This window comes from Mangifera indica, chromosome 8 (assembly GCF_011075055.1).
Source record: "Mangifera indica cultivar Alphonso chromosome 8, CATAS_Mindica_2.1, whole genome shotgun sequence".
Classification (NCBI taxonomy): domain Eukaryota; kingdom Viridiplantae; phylum Streptophyta; class Magnoliopsida; order Sapindales; family Anacardiaceae; genus Mangifera; species Mangifera indica.
The window spans coordinates 2,935,188-2,954,331 of NC_058144.1; the positions used below are offsets into that span (position 1 = coordinate 2,935,188).

The 19,144-nt window shown below is 36.4% G+C and overlaps 3 protein-coding genes and 1 pseudogene across 4 annotated transcripts; all 4 read left to right on the forward strand.

The window, feature by feature from the left end:
* Positions 1–2,537: 2,537 nt before the first annotated feature.
* On the forward strand, positions 2,538–8,469 carry LOC123223806 (proline-rich receptor-like protein kinase PERK15). 2 transcript variants are annotated; one of them, XM_044647186.1, is made up of 9 exons: positions 2,539–2,693; positions 2,883–2,948; positions 4,281–4,721; positions 4,968–5,339; positions 6,052–6,264; positions 6,578–6,949; positions 7,144–7,387; positions 7,471–7,618; positions 7,781–8,469. In XM_044647186.1, exons 2-9 carry the CDS (start codon positions 2,918–2,920, stop codon positions 8,156–8,158), a joined length of 2,199 nt encoding a protein of 732 aa, XP_044503121.1. In that variant the 5' UTR covers positions 2,539–2,693; positions 2,883–2,917; the 3' UTR covers positions 8,159–8,469. The 2 variants fall into 2 exon arrangements, with proteins under 2 accessions (XP_044503120.1, XP_044503121.1); XM_044647185.1 differs by having other exon boundaries at positions 2,538–2,948.
* A 454-nt stretch (positions 8,470–8,923) lies between these two features.
* On the forward strand, positions 8,924–9,517 carry LOC123223369 (pectinesterase 1-like). The gene has a single exon (XM_044646526.1). It carries the CDS (start codon positions 8,924–8,926, stop codon positions 9,515–9,517), a length of 594 nt encoding a protein of 197 aa, XP_044502461.1.
* Positions 9,518–11,454: 1,937 nt separating this feature from the next.
* LOC123223370 lies at positions 11,455–14,210 on the forward strand. The gene is made up of 7 exons (XM_044646528.1): positions 11,455–11,714; positions 11,768–12,107; positions 12,482–13,106; positions 13,200–13,300; positions 13,395–13,484; positions 13,562–13,689; positions 13,826–14,210. The coding sequence occupies exons 1-7, from the start codon at positions 11,455–11,457 to the stop codon at positions 13,968–13,970; spliced, it is 1,689 nt and encodes a 562-aa protein (XP_044502463.1). The 3' UTR covers positions 13,971–14,210.
* A 645-nt stretch (positions 14,211–14,855) lies between these two features.
* On the forward strand, positions 14,856–18,644 carry LOC123223829 (annotated as a pseudogene).
* The last annotated feature ends 500 nt before the right edge of the window (positions 18,645–19,144 follow it).

Sequence of the window (19,144 nt, forward strand, 5' to 3'; positions counted from 1 at the left end):
AACTTAACCTGAGTAATAAATTTTAGTTTTTAAGATTTTAAAAGAAAAAATGATATTAAATTTTAATTTATTTTTAATATTATATATAAAATAATAATTTTATTTTTATAATTAATAAATTTAATCAATTATAAATGGGTGTTGAAATTTTAATAATTAGAGAATAAAAATTTTAGAAAACAGAGTACTATTGGTGAAAACAAGCCCTTTGGCCGGTATGGTTTTCTAGCAATAAATGCATCAAGAGGGCTTCCTAATTTTGAAAGTTTCTAATGTGCCGCCCTGTTGATAGATTGAATGTTTTATGACAACTTTCCGTTATGAATACGTCAAATATAGGGTTAAAATAGCCTTCTGTTATATCTGTGGTGAATTCAAACTTTTACTTTAATGCAGAAGCTGGACATCAGGTATTTATTTTAACTTGAGGCCATTGGTGTAGGGGAGTTAGGTATGCAGAAGACTGAGGCGATTGGGTGACAGCTTGACAGACACATCATATAACTGCGTGCGACGGGGCACGTAGACCACCCGAATCATCAAAGCTGCAAGCTGCAAGCAATAAATAAGAGCACTCCACAAAAATTAAAAAAAAAAATTATAATTATTGCTTTTATAAAAATTAGCTTCGCCGTCAACACAAGATCGTAATGATGATAATTAACGCGTTAACGTTGACAAAGATCACTTGCCACTTGCTCACTCCAGAGTATTTTGCATCAATTTCATTAATCAGATTGAAGGATTACGTGAGGCTGCCTTTATTACCAAAATTTGCGGAATTTATGGCAAAAGTAAAACAGATAATTATTTTTCTAGACAGTAGAGACAAGACAAGAGAATGGGGACCCAACGTATACGAGTAAGGCCGAAGACTATTTCCCACCTTAGTTGTGATGTATTTTTAAAATTTAAAAAATTTAAAATTTTATTTATAAATTAATTATATGTAAAATCTTTTATTAAAAATATAGATAAAATTGTTATTTTATTAATAATATTAAAAAAATATAAAATTTATTATATTTTTTTTTATAAGTTTTAAAAACTAACAACTTTACTCTTGTTTAAAGTTTTTTAATTTTGAAAAGTCATATTTTTTTCTCAAACTTAAGATTTATTTTTTCACCGTGGTAGCCACTATCTCCGATGTTGATGACCTCATTTCACTACTCTAAACTATTGTTGACTCTGTCTCATAATCTCTTCGATCAAATCCACTGCTCGACAATACAAGATTTAGTCAAATCCAAACGAATCATTGTCTAGACGATGATGCATCCAAACAATTCTTTTGGACATGTTGAAGGTGCTAGACAATTCATTTGGAGCCATCAACTAGTCCAGATTTGACGAAATTTAGCGTTGTCAATGTGTCTAGATTTGATGAAATATGGCATCATCGTTGCATACAGATTTGAGTAAATTTGACATCGTCATCACATCCAGATTTAAGAAAATCTGACACTGTCGACAAGTAATTCTAACTTAAGAGGTGAAGAGACAAATAAACAACGATTTAGGATAGCGAGAAAAGATTGTCGGTGTTGACTATAGTGGCTAGAGGGATGCAGAAACAAACCCTAGATTTTGGAAGAAAATATAACTTTTCAAAGTTAGAAAACTTTAGATAATAGTAAAGTTGTTAATTTTTAAAATTTTAAGGGAGAAAAAATGAAGAAATTTATATATTTTTATATTATTAGTAAAATAATGATTTTACATCTGTTTCTAACAAAAAACCTTTTATTACAATTAACTCATAAGTGAAACTTTAAATTTTGTAAATTTTATAAATATGATTTTAAAAACACATCAAAACTAAAATGGAAAATAGTCCAATGGCCATACAAATAAATACAAAGGGAGACAGTTTGGCATCTATCTAATGTTTTAGCAGGCTATTGCCTTGTATACGTGGAACCATTTTCCCATATATTGCCAACGTCAAGCCTGCTTCAACTTTGCGAGCTTTTAGTCTGGTCCATTGTCAATGGATTAAGAATCCTTGCTTATGGCGGTATGGCTCTACTACTCTCAAGATTCGTGGCTGTGCCTCATGCCACGTGAATTTTATGCACAATTTAATTTTACCAAACTTTGTTTGTATATTCAACAAACTATAGTATTTTTGTAACGTATTATTTAAGCATATCCAATACAACAATAATTATTCGAAAATGACAACAACTACATATTTATGTAGGGAGTAGATTACATTTTTTTCACAATTTTAGATTTTAAAATATTTTTTTATATAACATAAATAATAATCAAATTCCATTAAAAAAAAAATTGACCAAATAAGGATAATCATATATTAATTTAAAATTTTATCTGTTTTGAGCTTTTTTAGCGGTGATGATACCATGAGTTTGGTCTTTTCCGTTAACGACGCTGTTTGGCTTAATTAAAGGGACTGACTGACTGTACCCTACTTTTTTTTTTTTTTTTACCTGAAAGAAAAGGCAATCAAAATAAAATAAACAAATTATAATAGAATGAGAGACCAGTGGAGACTAGCGGACTACTTGTAGTCTAAACGGTCTAAACAAAAAGCTTCTCTAGCACTGATAACACAGTAAAACCAACGATATCCCAACAAGTCACCAGCAGTCGTAGACATCTCTTCTCTATTTATTTCTCTCTCCAACTTCGACTTCTACAAAGTTCAACCTCTCCGACTCGACACAGTAATGGCAGTTTTGTCTCCAAGTTGTTTTTTTCGTGTTTTGATTTTACTGACAGTATCTCCACCGTTGGATCCTTCTTCAGTGGCTATTGCAAATGTGTTGTTCTTATAGTGTTCCTTTCGTGTTCGGGTCTTATGTGCATCTATAGTGTAATCTGATATCGCCGTTGATTTATTTGAAATCTCGCAGATCTGAATCGTTTGTGTTAGTTAACGGCGTCGGTGATGTCGGTGCTTGGAGTTTTTAATAACGCCGGTAATTTTAAATCTTCATTTTGTTTGTCATTCCAATTTTGCTATTTAATTTAAGATGCCTGAGTTGTTTAAATGCTGGTTTGGTAGCTGATAAAATGTGGGAAAAATGACATATTATATAGTCGTTTACATAATAGATTCTGTGAAAAGTGGAAAGTAACTGAGCCAATCTAAATAATTGTGTTAGGCTTTGATGGAGAATAAAATTTGAGTTTTAATCTGTGAAGATTGAATTAGGAATCTAATTTATATGTATTTTTACTCTGGTCGTTTTATCGCAAATAGGGTTGTGTCGATATCAAGCTTGATATATTGAAGTGACTTATCTGCAGGAATTTGAGCTGCTTGAGCTCGGTTTTTGTTTATTTTTTATTTTTCACTCGAGCTTTGCATATTGATTTATTTTTTTTTTGTTGGTAATTAAACAATTTGACGAGAAGAAAAGAAATTAAAATTGGATGGAATGTTTCCATCTTGTTATCTTCTTAGGAGGCTAAAAGTTAAGTCTCAACGAGTTGAAAAGCTCATTTTAGTGGTGTTGTGATACGAACTTTAGGAGAACCACACCTCAAAAGCTAGCTATTGAGATGAGAGAGCACAAGACCATATAAACCTCACACTAGTTGCCCATACTTTCTAATGTGGGATCCAAGTCCTATACTTTGCACTTGGGATCCTAACATACCACCACGCTCTACAGCCCTGGCACCCACGCGGGCTAGCTGTGCGCTAGCTCCTTGCTAGTGCCGGACGAACACTGCAATACCGGCGTCACCACCCGCGTCACACAATTGCAATTGGGAGACATGGTGATGGTTCTGATACCAAATGATACGAACCTTAGGAGAACCACACCTCAAAAGCTAGCTATTGAGATGGGAGAGCTCAAGGCCATATAAACTCTACACTAGTTGCCCATACTTTCCAATGTGGGATCCAGGTCTCATACCTTGCACTTGGGATCCTAACATGTTGTGTATTTAATTGAAGATTAGAGCTCTTCTTTTCATTTCTAATACCATATTTAGTAGCAAAAGATGGATATTATGGTTTGTATGTTTATATTTGCTTGGTTGAAATTGGCAGAAGAGCATAATTGCTTGTTGTGGAAAGAATGGTGCTAAGATTGCTGCTGAAGTACGCACCCATACACAGACTTGAATTAATGGACATAGGATGCTTTTATATATTTTTTAATGTTTGAGGGCAATTGAATTAGAAGCCATTCTAAGATTGCTTCTGATTGTTTGATTTACTGTAACATCTGAATTAGATTAATTGATGCTATATTTTCTTAGTCCTGGTGGGATGAATTTTTTTCTACATTTTGCAGGAGTATCAAAAGAGGTTCAACATTTCTTGTCAAAACTTTTGGTTATTTTATGTAGCGTGATTTTAATCACCAATGCCAGTTCAGCTAACAATCTGCCCAAAGTACCAGCAGGATCTCCAACTCAAGCACCTTTGCCTGCACCAGCTATTCCAGATCTGCCCCTGCCAGCCAAAGTGCCACTGGTTCACAGACCAAGTCATAAGCATTTCTCACTACATGGTGCACCAACTGTTGCTGTTGCACCAGCCCATTCTCCTTTCTATGGCCCCTTAGTGGCATCTGGCTATCCCCCTACAAGTTCAAGTTTTTCAAAACCTTCAATGAAGAGGAGCACATTAGTGCCACCTAGTGCTGGCTTGGCAGGTATTGCCCCAGCACACTTCAATGGTGGTGCACTTCCTGCTGGTTTAGGTCAGCCACCTTTGTCTCCTGACTCCTCTGGTAAGTTAAGTTTCAAATAATTGTTCTCTTCCGCTTTCTTTTGCATTCCTATTGATCATGTTGCAACTCATCCATGAAAGAAGAATTTGAACTACAGTTTGATATATTATCTTTCTTTCTAAACTATTAATCAACAGCATACTACTGAATCTCCCAGCGGCAACAAAACCATATTTACTGATAGAAACTGAATTTTGTGCTGGGACCTTAGTTGTTCACGTTGATTTTTATTTCTTATTCTGCCAGGTTGTTGCAAATCTGACACTGTATTGAAACGAGGAAGTCATGGTTGCCACTGTGTATATCCTATAAAGCTTGACCTTCTCCTCTTAAATGTGTCACAAAACCCTAACTGGAATCTATTTCTTGAAGAGTTAGCATCCCAGCTTGGTTTGCGAGTTTCTCAAATTGAGCTGATTGACTTTTATGTCCTCAGCTTATCACGGTTAAATATCTCAATGGATATTACTCCACATACGGGGATCAGTTTTTCTGCTAGTGATGCTGCTGCAATAAATTCTACACTTGCCACACATAAGGTTCATTTTGACTCTTCATTGGTGAGTGATTACAAACTCCTTAATCTTACCTGGTACGAGCCTCCTGCACCTTCTGAAGGTAAGATTTTCCTGTGGTCATTTATGTTTTCTATGCTTTACTTTTCTCAGCTGCATTTTGCTTTTGCAGTTGAACGGATTCTAAATAAGTATAGGTTTTGTTTAATTGTATCTCTATTTGGAGTTTTATATCACTTCTGGAATGTTATAATTCTGAGTATAATGCAATGTTCGACTAAGTGTTCATACCATGTGCAATGACTGGGTTGCAGAGCCTCGCTTTTGAAAAATCCTAATTATAACTGTGCACATGAATGAGTTTTCTAATGAAAAAACAGACATAAGAAAGAAGATCAATTTTGAATTCTCTTCAACCATCAATGTTACCCTGTTAATCTTGGATCCCAAAAGTGTGACTGAATAAGCTTGTGTTGCATACGCATATCTAACCTAACAAAAGGTAGCAGTTCAGTTAGTGGATTTAAAGTCTGAATTGTACTTCGATAGTAGATGAAAAGATTAAATAAAGAGAAGGATAGGTTGAACAAGCCAGCTTTGATTGAGATGGTTTGAGATAGTGTGCAGGCTTGTCTATGCATGTCTGGATGAGTGAGTCTGTAAGATCTTCCTAATATGTAGAAAGTTGCTTCTAATGACACATTTTTTTGGCATCATTCTTTTGTTGGATATACTCTGCAGTTTCCTGCAAGTTTTTAAATCGGGTGATGTTAATTGTGTTGTATATATTGATAAACTTTCCATCTGTTATACAGCTCCTATTATTGGTTCATCACCTCGGAAAGCACCAGCATATCAAACCTCAACTTCTTCATCATTCAGTGCCTCAAATAAAGGGAAACATTCAAATTTGATTCTTATAGTTGGTATTGGAGCTAGTCTACTGATTATTGCTCTTGTATCTGTGCTCGTTATTTGTTCATGTGCACTGCATGAAGGAAAGAATAAAGCCTCTCCTAAAGAAACTGGTATGTATCTTAAACAGTCGTCCATTTGTATTTGTGCTTTCTCTCTAGTTTTATATGTTCCTACTTATATAGTATCTAATTTGTGACTTGTAAAGAGAATTACCCTTAATATTTCATTTAGAATTAGAATTTATATTTTATCCTACTTTTTTTATGGTAAAGGTTCTAGGATCTAACAAAAAACCCTAGTTATAAGCTCAATGCACATATAATTGGGCCAAGGAAGGCTAACATACTAGTATTTGATTAGATCTCTGTAGACATTAGAAAAGGAAAAGAAAATAGTCACATTTCATTTCATCTATTTTTCCAGCAAAGCCAAGGACTGTGGATGCTGTTCCTGGAGCAGGATCTCTTTGTCACCCCACCAGTACACGGTTTCTGGCCTATGAAGAGCTTAAAGAAGCAACAAATAACTTTGAAGCTGCAAGCATACTAGGAGAGGGTGGATTTGGGAGAGTTTTCAAGGGTGTTTTAAGTGATGGTACTGCTGTAGCAATAAAGAGGCTTGCTAGTGGAGGGCAACAAGGAGATAAAGAGTTTTTGGTGGAAGTTGAGATGCTTAGCAGGTTGCATCACCGTAATCTTGTGAAACTTGTGGGTTACTACAGCAGTCGTGACTCATCGCAACACCTGCTTTGTTATGAGCTTGTTCCTAATGGAAGCTTAGAGGCTTGGCTCCATGGTAATAGCTTTCTTGCATAATACAAATGCTGGTTTACTGTTTGATAGTCTTATATTTGCTTCAGTGAAGATTGAGCATTTGTTAGAGCACAAGACATTGAGTGCTTTTAGGATTTTTTTTTTTTTTGGGTAAGTTGCTTTTAGGATATTTTGATGGTTGATAAACTATATTACTCTAATCCTGTTTTAACTCAGGTCCTTTGGGAGTAAATTGTCCTCTGGATTGGGACACCAGAATGAAGATTGCCCTAGATGCTGCAAGAGGACTTGCATACCTGCATGAGGACTCACAACCATGTGTTATTCACAGAGATTTCAAGGCATCCAATATATTGCTTGAGAACAACTTCCATGCCAAAGTTGCTGATTTTGGTCTTGCCAAACAGGCGCCTGAAGGCAGGACAAATTACCTATCTACTCGTGTGATGGGCACCTTTGGGTTGGTTTCTTTCTATTGGCTTCTTGATATTGTTATTTATCTACAAATCTGGGCATTAAAGATTGAATGGAATTACTTGATAGGTACGTTGCCCCCGAGTATGCTATGACTGGACACCTACTTGTTAAAAGTGATGTATACAGCTATGGGGTTGTCCTCCTTGAATTGATAACTGGAAGGAAGCCTGTGGATATGTCACAACCCTCTGGACAAGAGAACTTAGTCACTTGGGTTAGTAGAGCAACATCTTTTTTCAGTCTCTCATTATAGTTTTTCATTACTTTGGGGTTCACAATTTGGCATCTGTAATTAGGTTTTCAAATAAATATTACATGCCTTATGTAAGTTAATGCTTTGGACATAAAATAAATAAATGTTATGTATAAAATTCAGGCCAGACCAATTCTTAGAGACAAGGATCGGCTGGAAGAGCTTGCTGATCCAAGGCTTGGCGGAAAGTACCCAAAGGAAGATTTTTTACGGGTTTGCACCATTGCAGCTGCTTGTGTTGCTTCTGAAGCTAGTCAAAGGCCCACAATGGGAGAAGTGGTACAGTCACTAAAAATGGTACAGCGTGTCACTGAATATCAAGATCCGGCATTAAACTCTTCTAATAATCGGGCCAACATGAGACAGTCATCAACTACTTTCGACTCTGATGGGACATCTTCAATGTTCTCCTCTGGTCCTTACTCTGGTCTAAGTGTATTTGATAATGACAACATCTCCCGGACAGCGGTTTTCTCAGAGGATCTTCACGAAGGACGATAGACACATGAAAGTAAGTTAACCGGAAAACTTAAATGTTTTGATGCTCAATACAACACTGAGGAATTTCCCAAAGATAAGGAAGTAGTATGATCTTTTAGAAGTTCTCTAGGTTTTGCAATTGTGATGGGTGGGGGGACAATGGGTTCTCTTTTGTTTTGCTTATTGGAGAATCTCTGTTCTGTGTTCAGTTTTCCCAAGACGGTGGTTCTCTGCATGATGGATGGGATCTTGTATATATATCTGTCGTAGCTTGTTTCGTGTGATTGGCTTCCATTGTTATAATCAATTTTTTCTCTCTTTTGTTTCTTTTAGATAGTTTTCATGTCATTGGAAAATTTATGTCTAATGGGGTTTTGGTTCCTCTTGCCATTTCCGTTTGCAAAGATTAAACTTTAAACCAAAAAAAAAAGAAAGCTAATTTTATGTTCATACTCATATAAGATTTGAGTGTATTTTTAGTCTTTCATTTTTGTCCAAATAAAAGCTAAGAAAGGCATTTTACATCCTTAATTCATGGATTTTCTTCCTATATGGTTGGATTGATTTAATTCTTGAATATCTGTAATCAAAATTATATTTTTCCTTCCTATAATAGGTTTTCCGGATAGAACTAACCGTAATATTAGGGGGTGTTCGGTCAGTCTTGGCTGATGAATGTACGGTAAAAACTTGCATGCATGTCTTTATAAGCCACCCTTAATCACGCTCTATTCAACAGTCAGTGTTTTGTCTTCGGTAAGTTTTCCCCCAAGAAGACAGAAAATAATGGCGAACGCTAATTGTATCATCTTGGCTCTTTCTTTGGTTGCTCTCTTATCATTGCACCACGTTGAAGCTCGGCCAAGCCCCAGCGCCGCTCCCACTGCTCCTGATCATCTTACTTCATCCAGAGGTGCAGTTCCTCCTGCTCTTAAAGCCGTCTGTTACAAAACTGAATTCCCAAACGTATGCATCAGCAAAATATCTCCTTTAATCGGCCTGACCCAAAAAACGAATCCGACTTTAATCCTGCATTTGGGTTTGAAAGCCCTCGCTAGAGAAACCCACAAGGCCATTAACCAAACCAAAACGCTCTTCAATGACCCCAACACTAAGCCAGAAATCGCAGACTGTCTGATGGTTTGCTTAGAAAGTTATGACGATGTCCTTCAAAACAATGACAAAGCCATTCCTTTTATTCCCGGCAAGGATGTTGGCCAATTGGAAGCCCCACTCGACGCCACCATTACAATGATCAACGACTGTAACGATGCTTTCACTGAGTTAACCACGGAGGAGTCGCCATTGAAGAAAATCAATCAGAATTTGTTAGCGATAGCCAAGAACAACGTCGGCATTTGGAATGCCTTGACAGCTTAATTATTTATTTCTTTGCAATCACAATATTGTAAGGGGGGGAAACTATTGATTGATGTTACTATCTGATTGACAAAATAAATAATAATTTCTTTTATAAATTCGTTTTCTTTAATAATTCATTTCATACTCATGTGCATCTTCATATGTAATTAGGGGGAGATCTTGAAGAATTGGAAAAATAGCTGTTGTTTTTGGCGTTTAATCCTCTTAATTATCGTGTCGTGTGGACATTATTGAAATCAAGAAGTACAAAGCATGTATACACAGACAAAAGAAGCTTATATCATGTATTTACCTAATTTATTTATTATATGAAAAATAATATTATAGTATTTTACATAAAAGTCGGTTCAAACTTATGAAATACAATAAAATTTAAAACTAAAAAAGATGTTTTAAAATTTCTTAGAAAATATATTTAGATGTCCTCTTCAACTTCTTTACATTCTCTTCCTAGATTCTTTTCTTTTTTTTTATCTTCTATTTTTTAAACTATTATTAACATTTTTTCTTTCAATAATTGACCCATTATCCCTTGTCTTAATCATGCCTTCGTATCATTTTTTGATATCCTTCTCTCCCGTAAACCTCTCCCGTCATTATTGGGTTTTGTTTATATGATGAAATTTTATTAGGTTTGTTATTATATAATTTTTTTTAATTTACTTTATTTAAGAGGGAGGACAAGAAGAAGAAAGTGAAGCTATTTTTTATTTTTAAAATTTAAAATATAATTTTGTTATTATATATTTTTTTTGTTAATAGAGCTAAATTTTAGGTCAAAAATGTGATTTACACAAATGTTATGTTTAAAGACAAAACTTGAGTGGGAACAGTTAATTAACAAACCCAGTCATGTCCCACCGTAATTACTACAATAAGGTAAGGCAATGTGACGTCTTTTGAGAATAAGTGACCAAGGCCACTAACGTGGGCACTCAGTGCGTACAGCCTAAACCTGCGCACACACTTGCAGCGGAACCCTGTGAAGAAGAGGGGAAATAAAAGGCAGACAAGGCAGCAGTGAAAGAGAGATAGACAAACTCGTCTAGCGAGCGAGTAAAAGAAAGAGATTGAACTGAGTCGATTGAGTTGGGGTCCTCGAGTCAAAGCGACCGAATCAACTAAATCTTAAAATCACGCCTTAACGAAAACAAAAAGTAAAACACAGCGGAGCGTGGCACTAGAAAAAAATGGAGAACAAGAAGATAATTAGTGATCTTTCCTTTACCTCTCTATTTCCCAGTATTGTTACGTATTCTTCTCTAACCCTAACTCCACCTTTTTTAACATTAACAAAAACGGCTCACCCCCTTTTTTCTACGCATCCACCAAACCTATGCCACTCAATTCTTCTCTCTTTTCTCTTGTTTTCTTCTTTCCTCTTCTTTCCCCGAGTTTTGGTCTCGCTGTCGAGTTCTTTCTTGTTTCTTGCCCAACGGAGAAGGTAGCGAATCTGTCTTTATTATGTGCTTTTAGTTTTGTTATTGTTTCTTTTCGTTGTTGGGTCTATCGATTTTGTGTTTGACGATGGTTGCTGAATGTGCTATGTTTCTTGATTTCTTGATTTTGTTCTTTGGTCTGATAGCCTTGAAATTGGTGGAGTTGGACTTGTTTGTTTGCGGAGAGTTGTCAATTTGTTTTATTGAATGATGTGAGTTTCTTGAATGTTTATCTTAATCACGGGTTCTTGATTCAATTTCAATTCTACTTATGTAATTGTGTAATCAGCATTCTATTGCATGGAATTTCTTCCCTTTCATGATTTTTTAGATCTGTTTATTGTGTGATGATGTATGGCCCTGTGTTTTTTGTGTTCTCAGGCTATATGCATTGCCCAACTTTATATCACTAAATAATTTGTGTCACTGGCAATTGGTTTGTACTTTTTCTTTCGCCTCTGGTTATTGGTTATGATCTGTCCAATGCAAGAACTCATGGGTTCTCATTTTATTTTTGGTGTAGCATTTTCAAACTTTCTACATTGCATACTTTTTGCTGTAGAAGCAGTGGCTGCACGGTATTGCAGATACAACAACTTCTGGTTCATGGAAGAGATTACTAGCCATGGTTTTAATGGTATTAATAATGCTGCAAAGAAGAAGAGAAGCCAAACTTCTCGCCGACCTTTAGATGATGTGAGCAAGATCTCAAGTGATGAGAATGTTGGTTCTGATAATAAATCTAAGCAGAAAGAGTTTAATCTCAATCAATCTGTTACTTGGTTATCTTTTGGTAGTGCAATTGAAGGCGAGAAACCCCAAAAAGGGGTAAGAGGGAGGATGGAGGATTTAACATTTTCTACAATAATGAACCAGGGCAAAGTGGTCGTAACAACAAACGTGCTAGTGAAGGTGTGCTTGCCCCTGCTAACTGGAGAAGGAATGGTGAAAGCCAGAGTCCAGGGCTGTTGGGAGTGAATAGTGATGGTTTAGGAAATGAGAGTAAGGTGAACAAAGTTAAGCTCAAGCTTGGTGGTGTCACACACACCATACAGGCCAACTCCACAGCCAACGTTGTGACCGGAAATGCTTCAAAGAATTCCCAATCCCCAGATGACTTCAGACCAAGGCAGAAACAGAAACTTCAGGTATACTGTTGCCTCTTGTCAGCTCAATTCTTTGAAATTTTAAACTCTCATTTTCTTATTAAGAATTATTAGGTATTATGCTCACTAGAATATTTTGTCTGTTTCAATTATGTGAGTATCACTTGCCTTAAGTTTGTTCAGACTTCAGATGTGTCTAAACCATTAGAGCATCCAAATGTGAAATATGTATATATATATTTTTTCGTTTTTTAAGCATTTCTAGCTTTCTATAGTTGGATAGAGAGTTAAATCATAATTTTACAGAAGGATATCTTCAGTGTTAATGGGGAGGGGTTTTTCATACCTTAATAAGTATTCTTAATATCGAATTATGTTTGAAATTCTGTGCAATCTTCTTATATGCTTCATTGCAGGGAATTTCCGATGGTAGCCTTTCCCCTCCAGATAAGAGAGCTGGCCATCGAGGGAGAGGTGGCTTTAGTTTTGGGAAGGAGAATCCATTGATGGGGAAGAGCTCTGGAAAGAATTCCTCTGGGAAACAAGGAGATCACCCTGGTGCTTTTCGAAAGAGCAAGCGGGTATCTAAGAGGTGTGTGCTGGATGGAGAATTTGAAGATGATGATGATGACGAGATTAGATACCTGGAGAAACTTAAAACTTCAAAGTCCACTTCAGGATGTAAAGATGATGATGAAGAATCAGGCCAAAAACATCAGAAACTTTCTAGATTGTCTAATTTGGAAAATATTGGCTCTTCAAGGTCAGTCAAAGAGGGAAAGAAAAAGTCCAGGCCTGATAGAGTGTCTCGGGACACTGACTATGAGGACGAAGAAGAGGAGCCAGCGTCTGATGGTGATACCGTTGATAGAGAGAATGAAAAACAGAAGAAAGAATCTATCGATTCATTGATGGATAATAAGAGGGGAATAGCACTGACGACACGACAAAGGGCACTTCAGTCTAGCAAAGAAAGCTCTTCTGCTCCAGGTCCAAGTTTAATTGAGTTTCCAAATGGTTTACCACCTGGCCCACCTAGAAGTAAGCTTCTGCTATGCCGTATATAGGTTATACAACTGGATTATTAATTTTATTACTCCATAATTGTGGTGATTTCTTCTTCCTTTATTATAGAGCAAAAGGAGAAACTCACAGAAGTGGAACAGCAACTTAAAAAAGCGGAAGCTGCACAGAGACGAAGAATGCAAGTTGAGAAGGCTAATAGGGAACAAGAGGTCAGTTCAGTGTTTTGTGTACTGCAGTTTCTTTTTATTAATGTTTTAAGATTTAAAGAGGTGATAGCAAGCATGTTTTGAGTGATCGTAATAGGCTGAGGCTATTAGAAAAATACTTGGTCAAGATTCCAGCAGGGAGAAGCGGAAAGCACTACAGAAGAAGCGCCAGGATGCATTGGCACAGGTTGTAAAAACTTATGGATAAGCTTTTTGTTGTAAGTCTTGGTTTTAAGCTAATCATTTATTCTTGAATTTTCACAGGAGAAGGCTGCAGATGCCCTGTTGCTTGCATCAAGTACTATCAGATGGGTCAAGGGTCCTACTGGGACTGTTGTGACATTTCCCAAAGATATGGGCCTCCCTAGTATTTTTGAATCAAAACCCTGCAGGTAGTATCTGTTAGAAATTAAGGTTTTTTGCCTCTACCAAACAAATGTATAGGCTATATTGTATACCATTACACGAGATTAATTTTCTGTTTGTGATGTCTATTTTCTTTCTAAAGTTTTGGGTCTGGATATGCAGTTATCCTCCTCGACGTGAGAATTGTGTGGGTCCATCTTGTACTAACCCATACAAGTATCGAGATTCGAAATCCAAGCTTCCTCTTTGCAGTCTCCAGTGCTATAAAGCAGTCCAAGAAAAACTCCAGGCTGAAACTACATGCTGATATTGCCAATAATCTTGGTCCTGCTGTGGCACATGAGATAGTTCTGCACATTAATATTTGTAAATCTTTGTTTGGAGGCTGGCAGAAGTTAATGTTCTTTCTAACTTCATTTATTTAGGGACATGGATACGTGTATTCTCATTGGCTGTATATACAGCCCAACTTAACATGGTACACAGCATTTGCCTGCTGAACTTTGTGTTGCACATTAATAAGAGGATTTGATTAGTCTTGTTGTAATTGAAGGAGCTTTTGTACTGTTAATATTCCTTATCCGTCATCAGTCTTGTTGATTCGATTGGATTTATATGATGCTGGTATCTTTCTACACTGTGCTCTTACCTTTTTGCCTGAAGCATTATTAATATTACTGCGATATTGTCCAAACATGGATCGATGAAATTTAGATGTGCGTTTTGCCAAAAACTCATGTAAATAGACAGGCTGGAGCTAGAAATTTTGATTTATGGATATGGGTTAATACTCGGTGTTTCTATTTGTCAACATCATGGGAGTGTCGTGGGACAATTTTTGGAGGATCATCCTTTTGAATTTGTTACTTGAAGTATTCCTTGAATATAGCCAAATTTGAGTTGCTGTTAACTTGAATCGAATTGAGCTTATACATTTGAATTTGATTAAGATTGAACCTAAATTCAAGTGGTTTACAAGCTGAATTCAAACTTCAAATTTACACATCTAGTCGAACTAAAAAGCTATCTTCTACTTGATGTGGATTGAGGTCGGCCATATCCTATACGGCCAAGAGTGGAAAAGTGTAATCAAAGAAAAGAATGGGAAAGAAACAGCCATTCTGCCTTTTTAATTTCAATATTTTGACGTCCCACAGCAGGAAATATATAAATATGCAATATAACAAAATAATACTAAAAACAAGTGAAATTTTATTTGTCCGAAGTCCAAACCCAGGCACAGCACACATCGGGTTACTTGACCTGACCCATTACGGAATGGGTCAGAGAAATTGAAGTCGTTATTAAGTCGGTAACTGTCAGTTCTTGCTGGATAACTACTACTCTCATAACTCAGAATCCAAGCGCCGTCCCACTCCCGCCCCAAAGATCTAGCGGATAAAACGCTTATTGCTTCGGCAAGGCCTCTATTTCATTTGACCATAAAGTGTTCTGGAAAAATCTGATAGAACATGGCCCACACTTGCTTATCCACGCCTTCGACGACATCATCGTGCTCTCTCTTCTTCTCTCCAATCCCTAGCACCAGCTTTAATTCCGATTCTCAGAAGCTTACTCTCGCTTTTAATCCCTTCCGCTCCTGGTATTTCTTTGATTGCTTACAAAATGAAATATAACTTTTTAAACATTTGACAGTTTTTTTATCTGTGTTTTAATTCTGGTATTCGGATACTTTAACTTCCATCTTCTGTTTTCATTCTTCGAAGAACTCGAAATGAATCTGATAGTAATTGTTGTATCTAGCCAATTGAATGCCTTCCGTTAGTTGATTTCAGCTCGATAGAAATTTCAGTAGGGGAAATTCAATAACAAGAAACGAATGCCATTCTTTCTGTTTCTTTTATTGTTTTGGTTTCTTTGCATACGCGCTCGTAACGCAACCAAATGTCCTACCTGGCTTTATCAAAGATTTGCGATTTTTTTAAACTCGTATCGAAATTATGTAACTTGAGAGATAATTTTTTTTCTTAAAAATTTGCCTCCATCAATACTTTCTTGAAAAACTGAGTGTTGAGTTTTGGAGTTCCGCAGGAGATCAAAGAAACTAATTAGTGCTCCTAAATACTTGCAAAATTCTTTACCAAAGGCGGTTTACTCTGGCAAGTTTTGGGCACCAGAGGGGAGTTTTCGACAGGGGATTTGGTCTATTAGGTATGGTTCCTGAGAAAAGATCATAACTACATAGCGCATTAATGTTTTAGAGTCACTATACTTGTATCTGAAACGTGAATGCAGGGATGATTTGTAAATTCCATCATCTCCATACTTCCCCGCATATGCGCAAGGCCAAAGCCCATCTCCAATGGTGCAAGAGCGGTTTCAGAGTGTTATCAGTAAACTTTTTCAACATGTAAGTGACTTAGTTTGTTTCTTTTTGTGTTAAATTTTAATTTAAAAAAAAAAATAGTAGTGATCTGTTGGTTTCTCCCGCCACTTATGATGTTTGTGTTTATTTGTACTTTTAGAGAATAATTCGCTGTGGCGGAGCTGTTGATGATGACATGGCAAATGTTATTGTTGCCCAGCTTCTGTACCTCGATGCTGTTGATCCTCAAAAGGCCCATTTGTTGTCTTTTTTCCAGCTGCTATTTTTCTTGTATATCATAAGCAAGTCTACAATCAGCAAGCAGCCTCTCTTGAGCACTCTTATTAATCCAGATTATTCTCTCACCAAGAAATTTTATTTGCTAAAGAACATAGTGCAAGTACTTAACCAGATAGTAACTATTCTGAATGTCTGAGCAGGATATTGTTATGTATGTTGACTCTCCTGGAGGATCGGTTACAGTTGGTAATATCCTTTTGAAGAGAATCACATATTAGTATTTTTATCATTATGTTTAATTGTATTAGAAATAGTAATTTTCTTCATTAATTGTCTGATGTTCATACCTTTTTTTACCTTCTCAGGTATGGCATTATTTGACACAATGAGGCATATTCGACCTGACGTCTCCACTGTCTGTGTTGGATTAGCTGCTAGGTACAAGCTTGATTAATATAGAATTTTTTCTGTCAGCTATTCCACTATATCTTGCATAATTACTACAGGTTACATATTAATACAGATCCTTTATTCCAAACACCACCCCCCCCCCCCCCCCCCCCCCCCCCCCGAAAAAAAAAGAAAAATTTTTTCGTCGTGCATGTGTCATTATACAATGATTCTCAAATGTTTTGACAAATAAGTACGATATTACTGTGTGAGTCTTTGATGAATCTGATGGTATCTATTGTTCACATTGTTAAACTTGAGTTGGCTTGAGTTAGAGTTCACAATATTAGACTCTGAGAAGTGTTGATTTTGTCTTATTGTTTCCTAAGCTTTCCAGTCCAATACCATGAAATAATTCTAAGTGCTTATCCATATACAGTATCTTAAGTCGTCAGAGATTGCTTGAAAAAGGTCAGGCCTCTTATAATATTTTGATACTGTGGTTTCTTTGATGCATTTTGTGTGATTTGCATATACCCTTGAACGCACAATGATGGATGGATTAACAAAGACCACAATGGGGAGTGGCTCAGTGTAATATTCTTTGTGTAATATGTCCCATTTACTTTGGAGTAAATTATTGAATCATAAGTGTATATTGTTTGCTGTTAAACTTAATTTACCGGAGAAAATAGTAGTGTGATTAAAATTTTTATGGGTAGGAGACTAATAAGTCATTTAAATGTTAAAACTTTTAAGGGGTTACTATATGGTCAATGTGAATATGTCTTTGGTTGTTCCCAAGAATATTATGAGTTAGATTATGCAACTTTTGCCTTTTGTAATGGATGCACTTGTTTTTCCTTGCGCAGTATGGGAGCTTTCCTACTTAGTGCTGGGACCAAAGGTAAATAATTTCTCTGACTTGCATTCTCTTAAGCTCCCTCTTATGGTTACCCAGGTTGCCTAAACATGTTTCTCTTTTCTGGCTCATAGCTAAGGAAAAAGATACAGTTTGCCAAACTCAAGAATAATGATCCATCAGCCTCTTGGTGGTCCATATGGTGGGCAAACTGACATAGATTCCTTCTTGCAGTCTTTAAACATTTTTTTATTGTATTTGATTAGTGTTAGAATAATAATAATAACAACGTCGATTGCACTGTTTAAAGCTTTTCCCTATTTTGTTGGGGATAATGGATATAAGATCATTTGCACGTTCCTTCTGTTCTGGGGGATGAGTGTTACTGCTGAATTAAATCTTACTGTATTCTAAATTGATTTCTGTACTCACTAACCAATTTTGAGGAAATTTTATCCAATCTGTAATTTCTTATATACCTAGTTTCAAGAAAACAAATACTTCTATATAAATTCTTGATCAAATAGATCCTAAGCTTTACATCTAAACTGGCTTATTTCCTTGGATATAAACCACCACTGGTTAAACAAATAAATTTTCCTAAGCAATCTGGCTTCTATTTAGATGATTTTGTTGTTGGCACTTGTTTGAAGTTTTAATTTTAAGATCAGGAATGCATGTGCATCAGTTACTTGAATCATAAAATTTAAACTTCTGTGGATTGAGCTTATTCTTTTTGTTATTACCATAACTTTAACTAGTGTATATGATTTATTAGGCAAATGAAATACTGCATCATAAAGGAAACCTGAATGGGTATCTTTCCTACCACACTGGTCAAAGTCTTGAGAAGATCAACCAAGACACAGACCGTGATTTTTTCATGAATGCAATGGAAGCCAAAGAGTATTTCATAGATGATGTTATCACATGAATCCCATTAAAGCTCTTCAGCCGATGGCAGCAACTGATGGTAAGTAGCGGTCTTGTTTTTGGCCTTCCCTGTTGATTGTTGCTGGTATGCTGTAGAGTTGAATGAGAATGATCATTATAGCCTTGTTGAGTAAATTAGACCGCTGAATAATAGTAGTGTAATACAGAATTGAACAAAGATGATTTTTCCCGCTAGTTTAGATGAAATAAAGGTTTAGAAAAATTGTTTACACCTTTTCTTTTCTCTATGCACATTGTTTCTGGCTTGTCATCATAAATCTAATCTCTCTCACACTCACGGCTGCGGCTGCCATTTTCAACTCATCCGGCCGTAGTTGATAGTGGATTCAGTGTAACCATTTTCGCAATGATCAGTCAACGATCATATCGCTAAAGGAAAAAATTGACCGGTAGAGGTAAAAAGGTAATTTTAATATTATTTTGTACTATTGGGCCTGATCTGACTCTAGTTCGGTCTCTCGGCCCAGTCCCATGACCCTGGGACTTGACCCGCCGGGCAATTCTGGGCCCACATAAGGACCTGAACCCGGGCTTTCGCCTTGCTTTAGTTCTCCATCATTCCATCCACTGCCCGAACATCCCATCAACCGGATCAGAAAAATGAAAACCCAATCAAAAGGGAGCACAAAGGATACCCTCTTAAAGAAAGATATATATGGGACCCACGCGTGAACCTCGTGCCATCTTTAATGATACATATTCTCTAAAG